Source organism: Ailuropoda melanoleuca, chromosome 2 (genome assembly GCF_002007445.2).
Source record: "Ailuropoda melanoleuca isolate Jingjing chromosome 2, ASM200744v2, whole genome shotgun sequence".
Classification (NCBI taxonomy): Eukaryota; Metazoa; Chordata; class Mammalia; order Carnivora; family Ursidae; genus Ailuropoda; species Ailuropoda melanoleuca.
In genome coordinates this window covers 62,370,631-62,395,224 of record NC_048219.1, presented here as the reverse complement: position 1 = coordinate 62,395,224, position 24,594 = coordinate 62,370,631, and the positions used below count along the sequence as shown (strand labels likewise).

The 24,594-nt window shown below is 34.7% G+C and overlaps 1 protein-coding gene across 1 annotated transcript in view; it reads right to left on the bottom strand.

Annotated features, from left to right (window-relative positions):
- The window catches only part of RPAP2 (RNA polymerase II associated protein 2), a 77,570-nt gene that overhangs the window by 35,019 nt on the left and 17,957 nt on the right, over positions 1-24,594 (bottom strand). Inside the window, exons 7-11 of the mRNA XM_002929147.4 lie at positions 21,957-21,992; positions 19,217-20,147; positions 13,872-13,954; positions 10,974-11,054; positions 772-840 (exon numbers count right to left, since the gene is read on the bottom strand). Coding sequence (XP_002929193.2) covers positions 772-840; positions 10,974-11,054; positions 13,872-13,954; positions 19,217-20,147; positions 21,957-21,992 — 1,200 coding nt within the window. The remainder of the gene's footprint in view (positions 1-771; positions 841-10,973; positions 11,055-13,871; positions 13,955-19,216; positions 20,148-21,956; positions 21,993-24,594) is intronic.

Genomic DNA, 24,594 nt, shown 5'->3' with positions numbered 1-24,594 from the left:
AGAAATATCAAAGAAAGAGAAAGCAGGACTGGAGATGCTATGAGGCTGGCTCATAACACTTCTTGACCTGAGTGTCCAGTAAGTATTCAATGTCCTATGGGCTTCAATGACCTAACAAGCACCAAGTAGCTACAGTAATGCAGTAATGAATGGTCCTCAAAAGAAGACTTGCAACTCAAGCTGAAAAACACTACACTTACTAGATGGTTTTAACCCTACTGAAAGACAGCTTTAGAAACCACTAGTGATTTCTTAAAAGGTGAATGAGTATTAAATGTTTTATATATGCTTGTGCAGTAAGTATCTACTTTAGTTCCTTTACATCTGTTGATTTTAAAGATGTATATTAGTTTGGAAATTAAAACTTTCCCAAAGCTATTAATGATAAAATACATTGGAAAAAAATGAAATAGCATTAAGTACTTTGGTAAAACTACAGCTATAAAATAATGAGACCCATTCAATGTTAATAAAAATGCACTGTTAAAAATGAAATTAAAGGACTTATCCATATATAGTCCACATGGAGACGTTCTCCTCTTTCAAAAGATAACAAATAATATTTGTGAAGAGAAAGGCCCTCAGAAGAAAAGATGGTAAAAAAGATAAAGAGAATAATTAAAGTTTATCAAAATACTGGCATATCACTTTACATAGGAAAGGACAGTAAGGCACAAAACAGAGGTACATTTTCCAAAGATGCTTATAAAGTCAATTCCCCAATCAAAATTCTATTTAGTACTTAGTGTTAAAATCTGAAGGAGTACTTACAATGACAGCAACACCATAGCAATTAAGGTCCACTCTGCAGGTTTGTGTATAATATTTCTATTTGTTAATCTGTAAGACAGGAAGATAAAGTTTACCAAAGGATTGTTACATTTAAATACATAAACCATCTATTTTTAGATAAAATCAGATTTATGACGTCATTTGTCAAAAAGCACTATTTTCCATTCTTTTTATATTTGATAGGAGTCAGCAGTATAATACTGTGGCTTGATCTTTAGTATCTGATAATGACCATCTCAAAAGAAAGTGCTCCAGCCCCACTTCTATATATTTATAATAATATTACTGTTAGACAAGATGGGAATATAGTAACAATTATGGGCAACTAAATTGCATGGTTTATTAAAGTACACACACACACACACACACACACACACACACACACACACAAAGTTCCCTGTAACCATATCCTCTGTATTTTCCCCCAATGAAATGTTTCATTAAAGCTAACAAGCTAATAAGCAATTTCTGATTTTAATTCATCCTTAGGACCTTCTTACCTTGTGACAGGTTGGCAACAGGCACTAAAGGGATGACATAATCCATAATTTACAGAAATAAGAGTTGACAAATTATAAGACTAGGTCTTTAACAAAAAAAAGTTGTATGATCTGTAGGGGCACCTGCACCCCAATGTTTATGGCAGCAATGTCCAAAATAGCCAAACTGTGGTAAGAGCCCAGATGTCCACTGACAGATGAATGGATAAAGAAGATGTGGTGTATATATATACAATGGAATACTACTCAGCAATCAAGAAAATGAAATCTTGCCATTTGCAATGACATGGATGGAACTGGCGGGTATTATGCTAAGCAAAATAAGTCAATCAGAGAAAGACAATTATATGATATCACTCATATGTGGAATTTAAGAAACAAAACAGAGGATCACAGGAGAAGAGAGGAAAAAATAAAACAAGATGAAATCAGAGAGACAAACCATAAGAGACTCTTAATCATAGGAAACAAAATGAGGGTTGCTGGAGGGAAACAGGGTAACTGGGTGATGGACACTGAGAAAGGCATGTGATGTAAAGAGCACTGGGTATTATATAAAACTGATGAATCACTGACCTCTACCTCTGAAACCAATAATACATTATATGTTACTTAACTGAATTTCAATTAAAAAAAAAAGTTTTAAAAATTCAGAAATTAATTCTATCACTTAGCAGTTGATGACAATAAAATACATTGTAGTCAACTGAGTTTCTCATAAATGATTTGGAGGGGGGCCTGGGTGGCACAGCGGTTAAGCGTCTGCCTTCGGCTCAGGGCGTGATCCTGGCGTTATGGGATCGAGCCCCACATCAGGCTCCTCTGCTATGAGCCTGCTTCTTCCTCTCCCACTCCCCCTGCTTGTGTTCCCTCTCTCACTGGCTGTCTCTATCTCTGTCAAATAAATAAATAAAATCTTAAAAAAAAAAAAGAAATGATTTGGAAAAATTGCTCTAAATAAAACATAATATAAATCAGTAAGAAAAAAAAAGACAATGATATCTGATAAAGGAACGCTACCCAAAATAGACAAAGAATACTTAAAATTTAACAACAGGAACACAAATAGCCCAATTAAAAAATGGGCCAAACACCTTAACAGACATCTCATCAAAGATAAACAAATGACAAATAGGCAGATGAAAAGATGCTCCACATTGTATCTCATAATGGAACCACAATTTAAAATGAAAATGAGATACTACTATACACCAATCACAACGGACAAAATCCTGAACACTGACAAAACCAAATGCTGAATCAAAATCCATCTACAAGAGTCATACATTTGCTACAACTGATAAAGCTACACTGACATCATTATCACATTGGTCAAATGTTTGGCTCTGTAGTAAAGATGTGGAGCAACAGGAACTCTCATTCATTGCTGATGGGAATGCAAAATGGTCACAGCAACTTTGAAGGAGTTTGGTGCTTTCTTACAAAACTAAACATACTCCACCATCCGATCAGCAATCATGTTCCTTGGTATTTACTCAAAGGAGTCAACAACTTATGACTATAAAAAACCTGCACTCAGCTGTTTATAGCAGCTCTATTTTACAACTTCCAAAACTTGGAAGCAACCAAAATGTCCTTCAGTAGGTGAATAGAAAAATAAGCTGTGGTACATCCAGATAATGGAATATTATTCAGCCCTAAAGATATGTGCTATTAAATTGCAAAAAGATGTGGAGGTACTTTATTTTTTTTAAAGAAATTTGTTTATTTATTTATTTGTCAGAGAGAGCACAAGCAGGGGGAGCGGCAGGCAGAGGGAGAAGTAGGCTCCCTGCTGAGCAAGGAGCCTGACGCAGGACTCAATCCCAGGACCCTGGGATCATGACCTGAGCTGAAGGCAGACGTTTAACCGATTGAGCCACCCAGGCATCCCAATAGAGGTACTTTATATGCATATTACTTAAGTGAAAGAAGCCAGTCTGAAAAGGCTACATACTGTATAATTCCAATTATATGACATTTGGGAAAAGGTAAAACTATGGAGATAGTAAAAAGATCAGTGGTTGCCACGGGTTGTGAAATGGGGGTGGGGGGAGTAGACAAATAGGTGGAGCATAGAGGTGCTCTAGGTCAGTGAAAATACCGTATGATATAATAATGATAGGTACATGTCATACAGTCATCCAAAGCCATAGATTATATAATACCAAGAGTGACCTCTAATGTAAACTGTGGACTCTAGGTGACAATAATGTTGTCACTGTGGGTTCATCAACTGCAGCAAATCTATAACTCTGGTTGGGAGGTTGCTAATGGGGGAGGCTATGCATATGTGGGGGCAAGGACTATTACAGGGAATCTTTGTACCTTTTTCTCAATTTTGCTATGAACTTAAAACTGCTCTTAAAATATAGTAAAAAAAAAACCACACACACACACACACACACAAAACAAAAACAAAAAAAAACCCCAGCCAATAAAAAAATAGACAAAGGATATAAGCAGGTAATTTACAGAGGAGGAAAGTTGAATGGTCAGTAAACATTTGAACAAGAGTTTAATTTCACCAGTAAACATTTGAACAAGAGTTTAACTTCACTAGTGATCTGAAAAACTAATATAAAAGCAAAAATTCACTCCATCACATTGGCAAAAATAAAATACTAATAATTTCAAAGGTTGGTGAGAATATGAAGATAGTATTTTTTAACATTCTTGTTGATGTGAGCTATCAAACAACAATTTGACAATATCTAATAAAGCTGAAATGCATATAAATAGCTCAACTATTTCACTTGTAGATAAGAACCCTAAACAAACTCTCACTTATGTTTAAGGAAATATGTATAAAGACAGTTAATACGCTTGTAACAGGAAAAAATAATAAATTGTGGCATTTTTACAGAATACTAAAGAGGTCAAAATAGTGAATGAACTAGACTTACATATTTTGCTCATCATAATTAGAATCAAAGACAGCAAGTTTGGTATCACATTATTTATATAACTCAAGAACAGACAATACTCAGTATTATTCATGGATATACATGAGTAGAAGTGTAAGAACAAAGACTAGAAAGATACATATCAAATTCACAGTATCAGTTGCTTCTGGGGGAGGAAAGGAGAATGGATTGGGAAAGAGAACAAAGGGGAATTCATGTCAGGGCTTTTGCAGTGGCTATTCCATTGCCTGAAACTATCTTCCGCTGGTAAGTTTTCTTGTCACCTTCACAATAAGGCCTATATGGACCACCATATTAAAAAGTGAAACTTCCAGGGGTACCTGGGTGGCTCAGTTAGCTAAGCATCCAACTCTTGATTTTGGCTCAGGTCATGATCTCCGGGTGGTGAGATCGAGCCCTGTGTAGGGCTCTACGCTCAGTGGGGTGTCTGCTGGAGATTCTCTCTCTCTCTCTCTGCTCACATGTGCACGCTTTCTCTCAGATAAATAAATCTTAAAAAAAAAAAAGTGAAACTTCTTTCCACTTCCCAGCCCCAGATTAGACTCCCTTACCCAGCTAATCTTTTTCTTTTTTTCTCCTATTCCAGTTATCACCTTTTTTTAAAAGATTTATTTATTTCAGAAAAGAGTGTGGGAAGGAATGGGGAGAGAGAAACACAAGCAGACTCCAGGCTGAGCACAGAGCGCAACACACGGCTGGAGCCCACTGTGGGGCTCGATCCCACAATGCTGAGATCAGACCTGAGCTGAGACCAAGAGTCAACACTCAACTGCCTGTGCCACCCAGGTGCCCCTCCACCATCACCTTCTAACACACAGTTATTGTTTATTACCTGTTTGTTTTTTGGCCTGTGGCAGGGATCTATATGTTCTTCACCTATTTATTTCAGATTGATTTCTTGAGTGTTCAGAATGATTTGGTATTTATCTAGCTGTGTTCAAGGGATGAGGCAAGCATAGGGCCCCCTACTACTCTGCCATCTTAGCTCCTTTCTCTTCACCTATTTATTCCAAATACCCAGAACAAGGTAGGCATTCATTTTTTTTCTAAATGAGTGACTTAACCTTTAATATTTTAATTAAAAAATATACATCTGGATCAAATATTACAAAAAATTAATAACTATTAATTCTGAGTAGGGAATATGTGTATCTTTATTACATTAATCTGAATTTTTCCCATGGTTAATATGTTTTACAAAATTTTAAAAAGTCCAGATAATATAAAGTATACTATAGTGGTTAAGAATTCTGACAGACATATGGGTTCGATACTCAGATCTGTCAGTTGGCCTTACTTGGGACACATTCAACAGCTGTAAAACTTTTCATTCAATAAAACAGGAACAATAGTACTACCTACCTCATAGAGTTCTTGTGAGGACTAAATGTACAGAAGACATCCATGCTGCCAAACTCAATGGACATTCCTCAGTACTCATCTTAATCTATTAGCAATATTTGACACAACCGATTCTTCCTTTCTCCTTGGGACACTTTCTTTACCCTGCTTTCCACCTGCTTGATTTCCCTCTCTCTCACTGGCACTCTTTCTCAGACCTTCTGATTTTGGATAACTCCGTGGCCTCTGCTCTTGGGTCTCTCATTTCCTCTATATATGCTCATTTCCTTGGTGCTGTTATCCAATCTCATAGCTTTAAGTATTAGATAACTATGTGCTGACAGCTCTCATATTTATGATCTCTAGCCTGGACCCTTTCCTTGAATTCCAGACTTCTGAATCTAATGGTCTCAGTAATGGCTATGCAATCCTTCCAGAATCCAGTTGCTTAGGCCAAAAATCTTGTGGTTAACCTTGGCTCTCTTGATGTCCCATATCCAACCAGTCATCAAATCCTGATGGTACTATCTTCAAAAGAGAATCTGATAACTTATTACCTCCACAGCTTTCACCCTGGTCCATTCACTTCTTGCCTAGATTACCAAGACAGCATCCTGAATGGTCTTCCTGCCTCTGCCCATCTACTGTATTCTCAAATCAGCAGAGTGATGTTGTTAAAAATACGTCAGATCATATCATTCCTCCCTTCAGAATAAACCAATTGCTCTCCATCTCACTTGGAGTAAAAGTGAAAGAATGACCATAGCTATAAGGCCTATATAATCTCTACCACACCCACTACCCGCCCTTTACTTCTCTGACCATATTTCTTTGTACCTTTGCCTCTCCTCATTTCTCCAGCCTCACTAGTATCCTTCATATTTTATGAATACACCAGGCCTGCTGTACCTATCATATTTTCACAAATAGCAACATGGCTTGCTCCCTCACCAACTTTAAGATCTTTTTATAAATGGCATCCTCTCCATGAGGTCTTCCCTGACCAGGCTATGCGTCACAGATAAAAAAAAATCGCAACTACCTCCCCTTCCTCAGTACCAACCCCTTTCCCTGCTTCTGGGGAGAAAAGGAAAAGAATGAAATGAGAAAGGAGAAAGGGCATATTACCACATAATGTTCTTATTTACATATCCTTTCTATTAGAATAGTTCCATGAGAGAAGGAATTTTTGTTTTGTTCATTGCTTTGTCTGGAGCAACTAAAACAGAATCTAGCACATGACCAAAAAAGGTCAAAGGATAAGCATGTAAAAACATGGCAAAAACAGTTAAAAATAAATTCCTTTTCTTTTTTTTTTTCTAGGAAGATCGGTAGGAGAAGAAAGGGATAAAGAAAGGGGGAATAATCAGAAGGGGGAATGAAGCATGAGAGACTATGGACTCTGAGAAACAAACTGAGGGCTTCAGAGGGGACGGGGATGGGGGAACGGGATAGGCTGGTGATGGGTAGCAAGGAGGGCACGTATTGCATGGTGCACTGGGTGTTATATGCAACTAATGAATCATCAAACTTTACATCAAAAACCAGGGATGTACTGTATGGTGACTAACATAATATAATAAAAAAAACATTAAAAAAATTCCTTTTCTACTATACTCAAATCTCCCAAAGTTAAGCCAAATTTAAGATTTCATGAATTCATTTACTCATCCAGCTAAAAATGTATTGAGTGCCTGCTCTATATCACTGTTCCAGGCACTGGGGAAAACACAAGATCTTTTTGTGTCAAAATATAATTTTAGTTCAAATCAGATTTAGAAAAATATCTTGACCCAACACTGATGACAGTGAATCTTTACCAAGCAACTTCTGATGGAACCACTATGGCAAGAAGATCAAAATAACATTCTGGATAATGACTGTGATGCAATTCAGTGGAAAGGACAGCTCTATTCACAGGGGAAAGATTCTTCAAAGAGCTGAAAAAGCTGCTTTATGTGTAAGTTCTAATAGGCTCTCAACTCTGGCTGTACATTAGAATCACCTGAGGAGTTTTTAAAGAATACTGATGTCTGGACCCGACCCTAACCAAATGAAACTCAATCCCCAGGGGTGAAGCCAGGCATCTGTAGTTGTTAAAAGCTCCCCAGGTAATTCTGATGCACAACTGGTTTGAGAATCACTGTTTTACAAGTTCCTATTATTGATTATCATTTCAAAGGGAAGGATATGGTTATTTATGTCAACTCTTTTCCATTGTCAGTATCGACTGAAAAGATCTCTCAACATTAGTCCCTGATCATCAATATGGCATTGTTTTTTTTAGAGACTTCGTGTAGAAGCCGTAGCCCACAAATAGTCACATACCAGCTGAAGCTGTCCTACTAGGATCTGAAGAGCCCATGAGTTATCTTACTAGAGGTAATTCTGTACTCTAAGTAACTGACATTTTCCTAAAAAGCAGCAAAACCAATTTAAGCAATTTTTATTAAAGCTATAGACGCTGACCTGCAGGTACTAAAGAGTAAAGAATTAAAAAATAATTAAGATCAAGGTTTCTTTTATTTGTGTGTGATTAATGATCTTGTAGTTGCATTGCTTCTGTGACATCTAATAAGGGTAACAACCTCAGTAATTAGAACAATCATGTCATTCAGATACACTGTTATTACCTGAACATTCACTTTCAAATCTAAACATTCTAGATGAAGTATAAATGTCCTTATGTATTTTTGTCCATCAGAAAAATAAAATGCTGCAGTAATCAATGATGCCTGTGAAAACCATTAATTTTACATACAATTAGCAAAAAATTTTAATTATTTAGCAAAACAGATCAACAGTTAATACAAATGGTAAATACATTAAATAGATTACTTTCTTGAGAATACTGTATTTTGGAAAAAATGTTTAAGTAAATTCAAACAATGTTAGGACAGAATAGGGCTTAGATTTTATCATAATTCGATCTTTGCAGAACTCTATTATGTACCAGCATTCACAACATTAAAGAAAATAACTGTTGTTAAAAAGGAACAACAGGCCCCAAAATGGAGTCCCTTATGCTAAGACCCACCAAGACTTAACACCTAACCTAACTGTAGTTTCAGCCTCTCCTCAGGAGTGGAGTTTTAAACCCATCAGTCTGGAATTTCCTGATCACCACTAAGGAGGTAATCTGCATGATAAAACCCCCTGCCTTTCCGTCCAAGGAAAGGAGACCCTGCCTGAAACAATCCTTTCTTTACTTTTTTCCTAATAACTTCCTTGCCCTACCCTATTTCTGCCTACAAATGCCTTCTATTTTGTACAACCCCTCTAAGCACCCTTCTATTTGTTAGATGAAATGCTGCCTAATTCATTAATCACTGAATAAAGTCAATTAGATCTTTAAAAACTTACTTGATTGAATTTTTGTTCTTTAACAGCTTTAAGAGCTACATTTAGATTTTATTTATTTACTGCCATTTAAGTTATAAATCTTCAAGAAAATGGTCTACTGGGGAGTTCTCAGAATCTTGTGATGATGAATTTAACAATATCACTTCAAAATATCATGAATTGAAAAAATATCTAAATTATGTAAATAGATATGTAATAAGCTCAATACAATCTCTAATCAAAATAATAAAAAATGTTAAGACAAAACTATTAAGAGTAAACTGAGGCACCCCTAACACATTCTGTTTTGTCAAACTTCACCACAAATACTCTACAATGTCTTAAAACAATTCCTATAGTCTTGAGTCTACAAGAGCTAAATATTTAAACACACAGTGAGTGGTACAAATGATCCTTTTCAGAGGATGAAAATGAAGTTTTTTGAGATTTGCCTAAACTATGAATCCTAAATCCTTCTAGTACACACCTTATTGAAAAACAGCTTCCTGAATCACTTTGTGGTATACAAAAAGGTTGGTGATGTTTTTAAATGTGTTAGTTGAAAGTGAATGGCAATTTTGGTATTACTAATACACAGTATAGTGACTGCAAGAGAAATCTAATAGCTAACAATGTAAAATTATTTCTGTACTATAATTTTAAATTTTTAAAATATTATTACTGTTGATAACAATAAACCATAATGATTATTTACTGGATGAAATGATTCTTCTACTTTAGAAGTTTGTTCAATATTGGGGCTATCTAATTTTAGCCACAGGCAAGTAATGATTTTAATATTTGGTCACTGGCATTTGGCCAAAATGTGTATTTGGTGCACCTCTACCAATAGGGTTTTTTAGAGACCTATCCTTATGCTTCTTGATAGAGAATACAGTCTTAGTCTGAGTGAATATTTTCACCTTGACAGTTTTTAGAAAAATCCCAACTGCTCTGTTTCACAACTGATAGCTCTTTTCATCCTTTCCTTATACTTATCACTTTAAATACTTTCCATATACTTCAATATTAAATTACCCATTGTTTTGTATGTTCACTGTGCTCAACTTATTTTCTAACAGGAGAGTTCTTCCTTGAGGGTGGGCATAATGCTTCTTTTGCTTTGTCCATAGTGTGTAGCAGCACAGTGCTGGTCATCTAATCTATATCTACTAATTTACTAAGATTCACTATGTTACTGGCTTTGTGTCTGAGACACCATTTTCCTTCTTAATTTTAGGCTATTCTATAAATAAATAATCCAAAACTAACTATGTCAAGGTTTGAACAAAGAATATGTTGCATTTAATAAAAGATAATGTTTAGTGGAGGAGAAAATAGAACACTATTCTTAGATCTAAGACACTGAAGGTAAGTCACTTTTCTCATGTCTTTGTTAGAAAGCCCTCTTGCTCAACTATAGACCCCAACGTTAAAATCAGAACTAGATAAGACTGCTTAATGTAACTCATGTTTTAATTAAAACCCAATGAACATCCAAACTGCCTTGACCAGAAAAGCCCTGATAGCAAAGGAATGCCTAGAAGACTACATCCCACGTGTGTCCTTCCCTGCCCACAATCATGGGCTGACCACATACCAACCCTGACTCATGATCATGTGCTCCCTGCCTGCTCTCTTGCATGGACCCCCCCCCTCCCCCCGCCAATCTCTCCTTATAAAACTCTAGGTGTCCGTCTTGCAGGTGGAGAGAATGGTTAAGGCTGCCACCTCCCCTGGCTGCTGACACCCAAAATAAATCTTTCCCTTTCTCTTTTCCAAGCTCTTGTCTCTTGATTTTTTGGCTTCTCTTAGGACAAGTTTATCCAGGTTTGTTCAACAACAGTGTGGGCAAACCCAGCCAGGAGCTATGCTTTTGATTAGTCCAGCCCCCTCAAGATTTCCTAGGATGGAGCAGTTGGCCATGGCAGCATGCCAAGGTTTACCCATTCATTTACTGACTTAGTGGCTGTGATAGATCATTAGGTAACACAGTCTTTCTATGGATTCTGCAAGGCAATCACAGGAAGTCAAAATAACTGAGAAGGAAGATTTCAGTAGTAACACCAACCTGAAAGTTCGGACGAGATTTTTAAGTTGTGCATAAACATCTCCTAATGTGATCTGAAGAGGCCCCAAAAGTCCAGGAACTCTGAAAATAAAAAATTAATTTCTTTTGAAACATAATTTAGTTATATAAACATATTCTTTGAGTCTTGCCTACGTCTGGATTTTCCATAGGTAATAATGGCACTTAGGTAGAGGCAGGTAAGCTAGTTTCTGACTGGTGAGAACCCACAAGGATACATTTCATAATAACCCCGCACTCCACTTTGTAGTCTGTGCTACAGTGTGAGGCACTGAAAAATGTTATTTTGGCTGCTATTTATATTCTTGTATTTGTTTTTCTTACCTCTACTTTCAAATATTAAATTAAATGGAAAGAACACAAGGCCAGAGGAACTGGATCCCCCAAATGGTCCAATTTAGGAGTGTGACCTATTTCTCCTTATGAAATTCTAATGGTGGGAATAGAAACTGATACATTTCTAGAGAGCAATTTGACAATATATATTAACATTTTAAATGTGGAAATTCTTTGACCCAGCAGTTTTACTATGAAAAAATTTATCCTAAAGAAACAATCAGATAACATAAAAAAAGACACTTCCTAACGGAAACAAATGTCTACCAACAGGTCATTCATTAAATAAATTATGATATAAACACATAATGGAATATAATAAAACCTTTAAAATGATAATGTGAATCTATACGTTTTTAACGTGGAAAGATATTCATGGTATAAGTGTTAAGTGAAAAAATGCATATGTGGTATTGTCCCATTTTTATTAAAACATATATAATGACACTATATACGATAGATAGTATATTTCAAACATGTTTGATTCCTCCCAGGTTTATACTGCAACAGAGAGAACCAAAGGGAATGAATATACACACACCGTATATATTATGTATGTGTCAGGGATAAACATCAAAATATTAATAGCAGTTACTATTCAGTGGGATTACAGGTGATCTTCACTTCCTTCTTTAAACCATTCTGTACTGCCCAAATCTTCTGCAATAAGCATGCATTACTTTTTAAAAAACTTATTATAAAGTTTCAGATATATTTTAAACAGAGAAAATAGCAATAATCCCATATATCTATTTCCAGATTCAACCTCCCAATATTTTGTTACATTTATTTCATTTTTTCCTTCTTTACTTTTTTTGCCAGTACTCTTTTAAAGTAAATCCCTGACATCATGTCATTTGGCCCCTAAATATTTATCTATCTCTAAATACAAGGGCATTTTCTTACATAATTGCAATAAAATTATCATACCTAACCAAATTAACAATTCCTTAATATCATCTAATACCCAGTAAATATTTCATTTTCTTCAATTATCTTAAAAAAAAAATCTGCTTACAACTGGTTTGTTTCAATCAGAAACCAAAAAGGTCTTACTTTTATTATGAGAAAAAACTGCTTTCATAAATAACAAAAAAAACCCTCTATGTCAATAATTATTTTGTTTTTAGTGTTCTTTGTGTTTCCATAAGTTATTCCATCTCTTCTCAAATTTAGTTCTTGAGCTATTATCAATAATTTGGTCCTTTGGCATGGCAACTTTTGGCATCTTCTGTTGCAGCCAAAACCCAAAAGAAACAGAATTCCTTCAATAGCATAACTATGGGGTCTTAAATTTAAAACTGGTTACTTTCATTAGCTAAAAAGTCTAGAAAACTAATTTCAGATAAATGTCTATCTACTGATTACATACAGATATCAATAATCCAACCTAACTTTCAAAACCCGTGTAACCATAGCCAAGGATTGATACCTTCTTGTCCTATGAGTCACACGGTGACTTTTATTGTTTTCTAACCTAATATCAAACAGAAACAAATTTCTAAGTATGAGGACCATATAAAAGGCAAAACTAATAGCAGATTTATTATTTGTGAGGAGCTTAACATAAGAGGAACTCAATAAATAGTAAAGTTATTTAAAATGGAAAACTTCGAGGAGTAGGCTGCTCAAAATACTAAGGCTCCCAGAAGATATGTTTTTCTTATCATTCAACTACTACAAAATTAAGACTACTCCATATGCACGCTCTTTCTTTCTTTCTCTCTTTCTTTCTTTCTCTTTCTTTCAGATTTTAACGTAATCTCTACACTCAACATGGGGCTCGAACTCACAACCCTGAGTGAGATCAAGAGTTGCACGGTCCACCCACAGAGCCAGCCAGGTGCCCCTAATCCACACGCAGACCTTAAACAATGACTGAAAATACCTTTACATTTTTTCTGCTGAAGAAAATAGAGATTGAAAAGTTCAAAGACAGCCCTCACACCTCTGAAAAAAAGATTTTCAAACTTCTTTTGAAAGACAAACCAAGATTACAATTTTTAAATGTCATTTATGACTGCGCTAATTACAAGAAAAATAATTTCCACCACGGAAGTTTAAAACTAAAGTGCAAAGTTGAGTTGAACAAAAACTCTTAAGTTGCTGAGTGTGAAATGGTTCTATAAATATGTATGCAGAGTGAGTTAACAGACCGTTAAAACGTCATAAAGTTTCATTCACATGTGAAACTGATGTGACACGTATACCACAAATCAGTATTTAAATGGCCTAGCTTTGATATTTTTTTCCCTGACTTCACTGGATTATTAAGTGGAAGTGACACAGTTTAGTTTTCTACTCCCATAATCTCAACCTTCCTCTTTATTATGTGCTTCTGTGTCTTCTACACAAAATTTCAGTATTTCCTTGGCAGGATATCTGAAAAATCTCTATTTCTCAGGTAACGACATCCATGTAAACTTTTCACATTATTTTTCAAACTGTTCAAAATTCAAGGTTAAAAATTAATATAAATTATGAACCCACAAATACCAAGTTAGTTTTAAATATTGTAAAGTGGAATGACAATTACATACTTACACTTTACTCAACTTTTCAAGTACGATGCGTTTTCTAATCTGGTTCTGAGAACTTGAATCTACCAGTGGAAAGGTGGGATCATGCTGAATCACATTTTTAAACAAAACAAAGCAAAACCATAAATTTACATTCTTCTTTGATAAGAACAATAAACATTAAAACACAAAAGTTCACACCTGGGGTATGGTAGAATAAAAACTAGACTTGAGAATTATTACAAGATTTAAATTTGAGCACTGGTTCAGTTACTGGGCTGATGTGAACTTGAGTCTCATGCCTGCTTTTGAGAATTTTCTCTCATCTGCATAAAGGGATCCTAATACCTTCTTTATCAAATGAGAAAATGTACACAAAAGAACTCTGTAAGCTACTAAATGCTATACAAATGTTGGAGACTAAAGCTTTAAAATTAGCAAATACTATATATGTATTATGGGGAATTCCACTTCTAGAAATGGCAGACAAAATAATTCTAACCATCCCTCCTGCTGAGAACTGAAAAAACACTGGGAAAATACCCACATTTGTTTGAAAACATCAGAGAACTAACAAGGCAGTAAAGAATTAAGGCCAGAGATTGTACAGAAGGTAATTCCAGAGAGGGCAGTGACTAATTCCAGAAGAAGCAATTCAGATACTGAGAACCTGAGCATTGTTTTTCTAATAAGCATTAAAGCTTGGGGAATGCCAAGAAGAAAGAGGTACTGGCAAACCTCCCCTCCAAACCTGATTTAGAAGGCTAGGACTACAAATGAATAGGAAACGGACTGGCTCTTACAGGGAGGTACTGAAGTCCAGCTTCAAATCATCTTAATCCCTGATTGAATTAAGTGATTTAGAACTGCTACAAATCATCTGCCTGAAGCAAACATAACCTGTTTTAGAGGAAGATAACATCAGCTTGGGTCTCAAGTTACCTGTAATTTTTAATATACAATGTTTGCCATATAATAAAACAATAAGAAAACAAGACAATATGGTCAAAATCTCAAACGTCACCCCATAGAAAAGAGCCTCCAGGAATCCAGATAATGAAGTTACCAACTTTATTTAAAATACCCATGTTGATATATTTAAAAAAAAATGACAAGACTAAAAATTTCTGCAGAGAACTGGAAACTATATAAAAGAACCAAATGAAAATTCTCAAACTGAAAAATATAGTATTCAAAAGTGAGAACTCAATGGATATATTTAATAATATAGTAAAAATGACTGAAGAGAGAATACTGATTTGGAAAATACTCAGAATAAAGCACAGTCCCACCCAACACCCCCCTCCCACATACACACATAATGCAAAACATAAAAGAGTATGAGACACAATGCAAAAGACTAAGATGTCTGTAATTGGAGTACCAGACAGAGAGGAAAGGAAGAATGAGACAAAAGCAGTTATCTATAAAAGTAATAACTGGGAATATTCCAATACTGATGAAAGAAACCAAATCAAGATTCAAGTATTACAACAGCCAAAAGAACAAATACAATTATAATCACACCTAAGCAAAGCATTTTAAAACTGATAGTCGGCAAAGACAAAAAATGTCTTAAAAATGGCTAGTGGAAGAAAAACAGTATTTTCAAAGAAGTAGCTATATAAAAGAGAAATAAATGGAAGCCAAAAGACAAGGAAATATTTTCAATGGACAGAAAAAAAAGTAAATGCTAATCCAGAATTGAATACCCAGAAAAATATCTTTCAAAAGTGAAAGTAAAATAAAGAACTTTCTGATAAAAACTGAGGAAATTCATCATTAGCAAACTGCACTAATCAAAATAAAGGATATTCTTTAGGTCTAAGGCAAATGATCCCAGATAGAAGAATGGAGATGCAGGAAGGAATGAAAAACAATGGAAAAGTAATTAAGCGGATAGCTCCAACTGAATACTGACTATAAATCATATTACAGGATTTAAAAGAGAGAGAGAAAAAAAGAGACAACAAGAGCACATAAGCACAGACAGGGTAAATGGAATTAAAATTTCTAAGGTACTAAGAAGCAAAAAAATTAACATATATTGGACTTTTATAATAATTCAGTTAATTCAGGTTTTAATCTTTAGAGTAACTACTTCTGATTAGTAAAGTATAAAAAACAAGCCAATAGAGGGTAAACAATGAATAATATTTAATTCAAAGAAAGAAAGAAAGGAGAAAAAGAGGAACACAGAACAGATGGGAGAGGCAGAAAGCAATGAGTGAGATGGCACAATTAAACCCAAATATATCAATTATGACATTGAATGTAAACAGACTAAATTCTCCACATAAAAACAATTAACAGTCTAAGTAAAAAGAGTCCTGAAAATACTAATAAAAGAACGCTAATGCTGGCAAAACAGACTAAGAAAAAAAAAATTATCAATGTAGAAAAAGGCCAGTCCATAATATTGAGGTTCAATTTACTAGGAAGACATAACAATCTTTTTTTTTAAACACCATATAACATCGTCTCAAAATACTAAAAGTAAAATTCACTAAACCGAAAGTAGAAATAATCAATCCATAATTATGGTGACAGATTTTTGACCTACCTCTCCCACCTCTCTCACCTCTCTCAGTAACTAACAGAATGAGCAACACCTCTCCCCGCCCTCCCCCAATCAACACTGTTTCTCAAACTTTAATATGCACACATTTCCCCAAAGGAAAATAATGAAATCGGACCCAAACTCCTCATCATAAAAATCAATTCCAGCTGAATCGCAGATCTAAATATGAAAGGAAAAACAATCTAGAAGATGAAATAACCTGGGCTAAACAAAGATTTCTAAAGTCGCTAAAGGGAACAATTAATAAACTGGACCCAAGATATCATTAATGAGACTGAAAAGGCAAGTCTCAGAGTGGAAGATGATATTTGCAAAACACACAACTAAAAATGGGTTTGCATCCTGAATAAAGAGGTTCTACAAAATCAGTAAGAAAAAAAAAAACCTAGACGTCCCAACAGATAAATTGGGAAAAAGACTTGAAAAGACACTTAACAAAGTGACAATCCAAATGGTCAAAAGGCAAATTAAACAGTGCTCAACTCATTAATCATTAGAGAAGTGTATTACAACCAAAAACAATACCACTGAAATGGTGAGAAGTAACAATGTCAAGTACCGGTCAAGAATGTGGAGTCAAGGAAATTCTCATACAGTCATAGTGGAATAAAAACTAGGAAAACCATTTTGGAAAACTGGCATCATCCAATATATTAGCTGCATATACACATACATCATGACCCAAAAATTCCAGTCCTAGATCCACACCCAACAGAAATACACGTACCTTAGAAAAGAGACATAGACAAGAAAGTCTGTAACACTACAGCCCTAAACTGGAAAAGCCTAAATGCTCATTATTATGAATAAATTGTGGCATATTTCTATGAAATACTATGCAATGAAAGAATGAACTATAGCCACATGGAACAACACAAATGACTCATGAACATAAAGCTGCATGAAATAAACAGGAAACCAAAAAATATATACTATGTGAATTTACTAGTTCAAAATTGGCAAAACTATTCCATGTTATTATAACAGCTATTCATTTTGGAAAGAGGTAATAATTAGGAGGAGACAATTTGTTTTACTCAAATTTCTTGGCCTGGGTAATCATTACAAGGCTGTATTCTTTTGTGATAATTCAGTGAGTTGTACACTTACTATCTGCATTATACTTCAATGAAAAAGTTTTAAAATGTTATGCAACAAAGGAACAATTTTAAGTAATTCTTCTTGTTTAAAGCTTATAGCACAAAAATGATAAAACAAATGATACATTAATGTAGTTTTATGCAGCTGAGCAACAGAGATCAAGGTTTCTCCAAGCTTACTATAAAACTTATGAATACTGTATAATAATACAACTGAAGCGATTTAAAATATAGTACTGGGCTAGGGAGCATTCTCTAGAAATACAAGAAATTTCTAAATTTTTACAGTATTTCCACTTTCACCCTCTTTCTAAATCTCCAAATGTGTTCTTAAATTTAGAGCCACATTTACTCAGAAATCTTTAATAACAAAGTTTTGTCAGAAAAACAAGGTTATTGCCCTACTCCTCTTCATTTCTCAAGCTATACAACAAAACAAAAATGGGCAAGAGAAATACTGAAAGAACCTCTCTCCTCCTTAATCTCAGCAATGTACATTTAATCTCTACAGATAATTACCATTTACTGAGTACCAACTGTATGTCAGGCACTGTGATAAATGCTTTATATATATATTTTTAATTCTTAACAACTGGGGCGCCTGTGTGGCGCAGTCGTTAACCGTCTGCCTTCGGCTCAGTGCGTGATCCTGGGGTCCTGGGATCGAGCCCCATGTCAGGCTCCTCTGCTAGGAGCCTGCTTCTTCCTCTCCCACTCCCCCTGCTTGTGTTCCCTCTCTCGCTGGCTGTGTCTCTCTGTCAAATAAATAAATAAATAAATAAATAAATAAAATCTTAAAAAAAAAATTCTTAACAACTGAGCAAGGAAAGCTATTTATAGTCCCATTTACAGATGAACACTCAGACTCAAGAAACCAACTTTTCATACAGCTAGAAAATGAGAGAGCAGATATTAAAATCTGGGTCTGATGTGCTCCTTCCATTTTCTCTTATGTCCATTATTTCCCAATAAGTCTCCTTTACTATATTATTTTCATTGACATTATTTTAAACAGGCATGCTTGCCAAATACTATACAGATAAATATTTTACCATTCAACTAGTAAGTGTACTCCACAGTATACAGTCCCACTGGAAATAAAATACAAAGATACACATGCAGAAATTTGAAAGAGTAAAAGAATACAAAGAATATTTGTTGGCAGGACATAAAAAACCCTCTTCAGAGAGTCTACATATTATACAAAGAACTAGATTTTAAAGAAAACTTTATCCTACAAGTCTAGGCTACATTTATGAAATCTTCTGGGGGCAAATTTCAACTTATTTGGAAAATTGTAATGCCAATACTGGAGATGGCAATTTTTAAAAAAGATTTTATTTGAAAGAGAGAGACTGTGCCCACATGAGTGGCGGCGGGGGGGTGTTGGGGAAGCGGGGAAGGGAGAGGGAGAGAAAGAATCTCAAGCAGATTCCCCACTGAGCAGGGAGCCAGTTGTGGGGCTTGATCCCACAACCCTGGGATCACGACCTGAGCCGAAGGCAGACACTTAACAGACTGAGCCACCCAGATGCCCCTGGAAATGGGATTTTAAACCAAAAAACTGATCAACTAAACCTTCTGAAAATTTAACAATTATCTCTTTGATAGTACTCCTGTTTCAAGATTTGTTATGGTGAGTGCCCCATATGCTAGCAGCATAGAAAACTTATCATCATTAAGACATACCTCTTCGGAGTCTTGAGATTTGGTTTCTTCACTCAAAACATATCGTCCTCTATAAAACTCTCTTATCCTCAGATTTAATGTTTCAGTTTCTTTTTTCAAGTTCTCATAACTTGGCAGTGGTTTAATGGCTGTATCTGAGGCCCTAAAAGGTAAAGACTCATCCAAGCTGTTCTGAGATTCCTGCAAGGCAGGGGAATGTCTATCTGGGTCAGAGTGTATGTCATCTTCATCAAGTTCTTCTTCTTTAACCAGAGGGGCTGAAGAGAGTTTCAGACATAGAGAAGCATAATTCTGGCCATACAAAAACCTCAAAGTTTCTTCTGTCTTCCATTCATTCAAAGTCTCCTTCAGGATTTTAAGTAAGTTTGCCTTTGCAACTTCAGGACACATCTGCACCAGACTAGAGGCTGACCTAGAAACTTGGTTTGATTTGGCAAATTTTCTCTTAAAATGCTCAGCACTTTTCTTACTTATGCCTACTAAAGTTATTTTTGAACTACTGTATTTATTTTCAGAATTTTCTGTAGCTTCTAATTTTTCTTGCAAAGGACTATTTGAAGAAATCTGAGCACTCAATTTCTGTAAAGGAAGTCCAGCATCAGCTTTCTCATGACTATCTAATCTGCAATTGCCTAGCTGTTCAGTGACATCTATTGCTGTCTGTTCCTTGTCTTCATGTTTGGAGTTAGCTTTCTGACCAGCTTTCTTATTCATTATGCATTTTTTGTGCAGCTGTGGACTTATACCCGTTGCATTTGGTCTGTTTCCTGGTAGAATGGAGGAAACAAAGTCTTGCTCATTATCACTGCTGCTATCACTATGAGAGCTAGAAGAACTAGATTCATAATGCTTCTCAAAATGGCCAGGATTGTCAATATCTGATGTTTTAATGGCCTTAGTGCATAACTGTACTTCCTTTCCAGAATGGCCACTGTAGAAGGAAAGAAACAAAATAACTATAATGGAAAAGCAAAATGTCCCATAGCATTTATATTTTGTAACTTTCAAGGTAAAAATCTGTACTCCCTAGGCAAAACCTTATTTATATATATATGTATACGCACACACATACACACATTTCCAAAGACTACTATAAATCTATGATTTCTCTACATCTTATTTGATGTAATTCTACCATCTTCTTTGTCTTTCTCTCCATTATTTAAAGAGTGTTACAAGAGTACAGCAAAAAGAAAAAAAAGCTTTGATAATTCTATTGTAATGAATTTTGATTTTTGCCTGTTATATATTTCTGTGACTATTTCATATATCCTTTTTTAAAAAAGGTTTTCTTTTGAAAAATTCACTCTTGCTTTGGCAAAAATATGTATTACAGAAACTCTGCTTAGGTTTTGAAAGATAACAGGATAAAAAGACATGTTTAAACATTTTCCAATTCTGGTTGATAGTTATACAGACAATTCCAAAAGATAGAATAAAAAACACAAGAAAGTCATAGTAGAAAATAAAGTTGGTTTACTGAAGAAAGATATATTTGAAAACCCAGAGTTACAACAGAATGCTAACAATAAAAAATAATTTTCCCTTTGACTATGTTCCTTCAATTTTCAATTAGGCTTTAAAACGATTAAGAATTGTGAAAGAGTGAAGGAAAAGAGTAGCTGTGTCTATACAAACTTGAGATATGCAATGATAGATAAGCAGCTACTTTCAAGCAAATGCACATATCAAAACTTTAAAAGATTAGGATAAGGATTCTGGGTCAACTGGGGGCAGGGGGTGGTGAGAGAGTATATGAACTTTCTACTTTTCAGGCAATTTTTCTGTAAACCTAATAAAATTGCTCCCTAAAGGGGATATTTGTTTTTTAAATGATTAAAGAATAAAATGAAATAAAATAATGCAATAGTAATTAAAAAAGAAGCATACTAGGTAGAAGTATAAAAAGAGGAAAAAGAAAAACATAGTTGAAAATAAGGTGTCAATGGGAATAAAGAAAAGGTACAAGTTTATTCAATATTAGAAATCATTTTTTTTAGTTAGAATCTAGCCTATATAGCCATGGGACTGTTTCCTATATCTGAAGTAAGTATAATTTCCAAAAAAATAAGAATAATTTCACTTTTGTATGTTTCATCCTTTCTCTGGGAATTTTAAGTTAATTATATTTTTCTATATTACTTTAAAGCAATAAATTAAAAATACTTATTAATAAATATCTCTCACATGTGCTCAATTCCATGTGCTAAGGTAGCAACTAATAAGCAGGAAAATTTATCCTGATAAAAGATTTTATAAAAAATGTGTTTTGAGAGATGGTTATAGTTGGGTAAACACCACCACAAGGAGGGTTTAGAAAATATCACAACTTGGAATTTCCATTAATGCTTTAGACCCTCTTCCAAATAATAAATGATATATGAAGTTTTAAAATCCTATAAAATAATAAAAACCTTTCGACAAATGTAATTGGTATAATCTACCTGACAAAGAAGCACAGTATCTCACATGGAAGTTGTGCTTGTGTCATATTTCAACAGGTTCAATTAGATTTCCTCAGTAGGAACAGCTGTACAATAAATCATACAGATCAAACACATCATCTTACTATCACAAAAGAAAAAGCTGTACAAGGCAAATATCTCTTTGTGTGGGCTAAAATGGGCACTTACATAATGCATCAACACAGGAAGTCCAAGAGCTCATACCACCTGGTTTACTCTTAATGTTTCTATCAACATGAATATATAGAAGGTAAGTAATACTGATTCAACCATACCTTTGTCCTTCCTGTAGCAGCTGAAAATCAGGATGTCTGTGACAAAACAAGCAATAGAAAACTGAAGGCAACTGATATGTCAAACATTTTCGAGTGTTTGTTATAACCACATTGGATAGAAAATATAACTAAAAGGAAATAGTTCATTTAAAGTTTTTTTAAAAAAATTGAAGGACAAAGTATTGTGAAACTCATCTGTAAGAAATCTGGATTAATCTGTCTTTTCCAAAATTTATTCACACTTTAGGAGTAAGTTCAATTTCCATGAGCCCAATAAAGTTTTCCCTGAATAACCTGACTAAAGTAAATCACTTCCTTCTGTAAATTCCAGTCACTATTATCCATTCAATTAATACATATTAATCAGGTACTCCTCTATGACTTAATACTAAAATTATTATCTACATGTCTTATTTTTCATATATTTAAGTGTGGTTTCTTAACTAAACTACAAGCTCTTTGAAGGCAGAGATGATATACTATAATGCTTCTATTTTCTTTTTATAGTCAATAGAGGTTTTGCTCTCATTTCTGAGAAAGCAGTTGTATTATAGTATGGATATGAACTATGTGATAATGTGACTTAATTTAATTCTAGGAACAAGTTTGCTATGCAACACCAGAAATCACATTTGGCTGGGCATCATGGATTTTTAAAAGGCGGAAGAAAAAGCTCTTAGAAAGCCAATATAAAAAGGAACAAATATAACAGCAAGTGAATCCAAGAGGACAGGAAAATTCTGTAAAATACTTCTCAAGTGACTCAGAAAAAGTGTCTTCTAAAGATTACAAAACAGATTAAATAAAAGTAAATATACAAAGAACAACAACAAAAAAAAGGAGTGTGATATTCCATGTTCATCAATAGAAAGACTCAATATTGTCAAGATGTCAGTTCTCAACTTGATCTACAGATTCAATGCAATTCCAATCAAAATCCCAGCAAGTTATTTTGGGGGTATCAACAAATTGAGTCTAAAGTTTTGGGGAAGGCCAAAGACCCCAAAGAGCTAACACTATATTGAAAGAGAAGAACAAAGTTGGAGGACTGACATTACCTGACTTCAAGCATACTTTAAAGCTACACTAATCAAGATAGTGTGGTAGTGGCCAAAGAAAAGACAAATAGATCACTGGAATAGAACAGAGAACCCAGAAAGAGACCCACATGAATATAGTCAATTGATCTTTGACAAAGAAGCAAAAGCAATAAAAAGGAAAAGACCATCTTTTCAACAAATGGTATGAACAAGTGTGTATTCACATGCAAAAAAGTGAATCAAGACAAAGACTGACACCCTTCACAAAAACTAACTCAAAATGGATCATAGACCTAAATATAAAACACAAAACTGTAAAATTCCTACAAGATAACAGAAGAAAACCTAGATGACTTTTTACATAGGACACTGGAGACATAATTCATGAAAGAAAAAATTGATAAGCCAGGTTTCATTTAATTAAAAATTTTTACTTTGTGAAAGATACTGTTAAGAGAATAAAAAGAAAAACCACAGGTTAGAAGAAAATATTTGCAAAAGACTATTATCCAAAATATGAAATAACTGTTAAAACTCAACAATAAGAAAACAACTCAAAAAAAAAAAATGAGTCAAAGACCTTAAAAGACACCTCACCAAAGAAGATATAAGGATGGAAAATAAGCATATGAAAAGATGCTATGCATCATATGCCATCAGCAAAATACAAATTAAAACAATAATGAGATACCACTACACACTTACTAGAAAAGCTAAAATCCAAAACACTGACATCACCATATTGTGGTGAGCATTTGGAACAAGAGAATTCTCATTCTTGCTGGTGGGAATACAAAATGGTACAGTCACTTTGAAATAAGTTTGGTGATTTCTTTCAAAACTAAACATACTCAACCATACAATCCAGAACTCTTGCTCCTCAGTATTTACCAAAAGGAGTTGAAAACTTATGTCTACACAAAAGCCTACACATGGATGTTTATTGCAGCTCTATTTATATCTGCCAAAATTTAAAAGGAGCCAAGATGTCCTTCAGTAGATGAATGGTTAAATAAGTTGTAGTAAATTCAGAGAATAGAATACTATTAAGCACTAATAAGAAATGAGCCACCATCAAGCTCGGAAAAGACGTGGAAGAAACTTATAGTTCTTCTATACACAAGAACTATATGTAAGCTAATAATATGCATTTTGTATTATTAAGCGAAATAAGCCAGCCTGAAAAGGCTACGTACTGTATAATCCCAACATTCTGGGAAAGATAAAACTAGGGAGATAGTAAAAAGATCAGGGGTTATGGGGGAGGGTGGGAGATGAGTAAGCGGAGCACACAGGATTTTCAGGACTATAAAACTACTCTGTATGATACTGTAATGGTAGATACAAGTCATTATATATTGGTCCAAAGCCACAGAATATACAAGGCTTAGAGTGAACCCTAATGTAAACTATGGGCTTTGGGTGACAATGATGTGTCACTATAGGCCCATCAGTGGAAACAAACGCACAATTTTGGTGAGGATGCTGGTAATGGGGGAGGCTATACATGAATGGGGGTAGGGGGTATATGGGATCTCTGTACCTTCCTCTCCATTTTGCTATGAAGCTACGATTGCTCTAAAGAATAAAGTCTACTA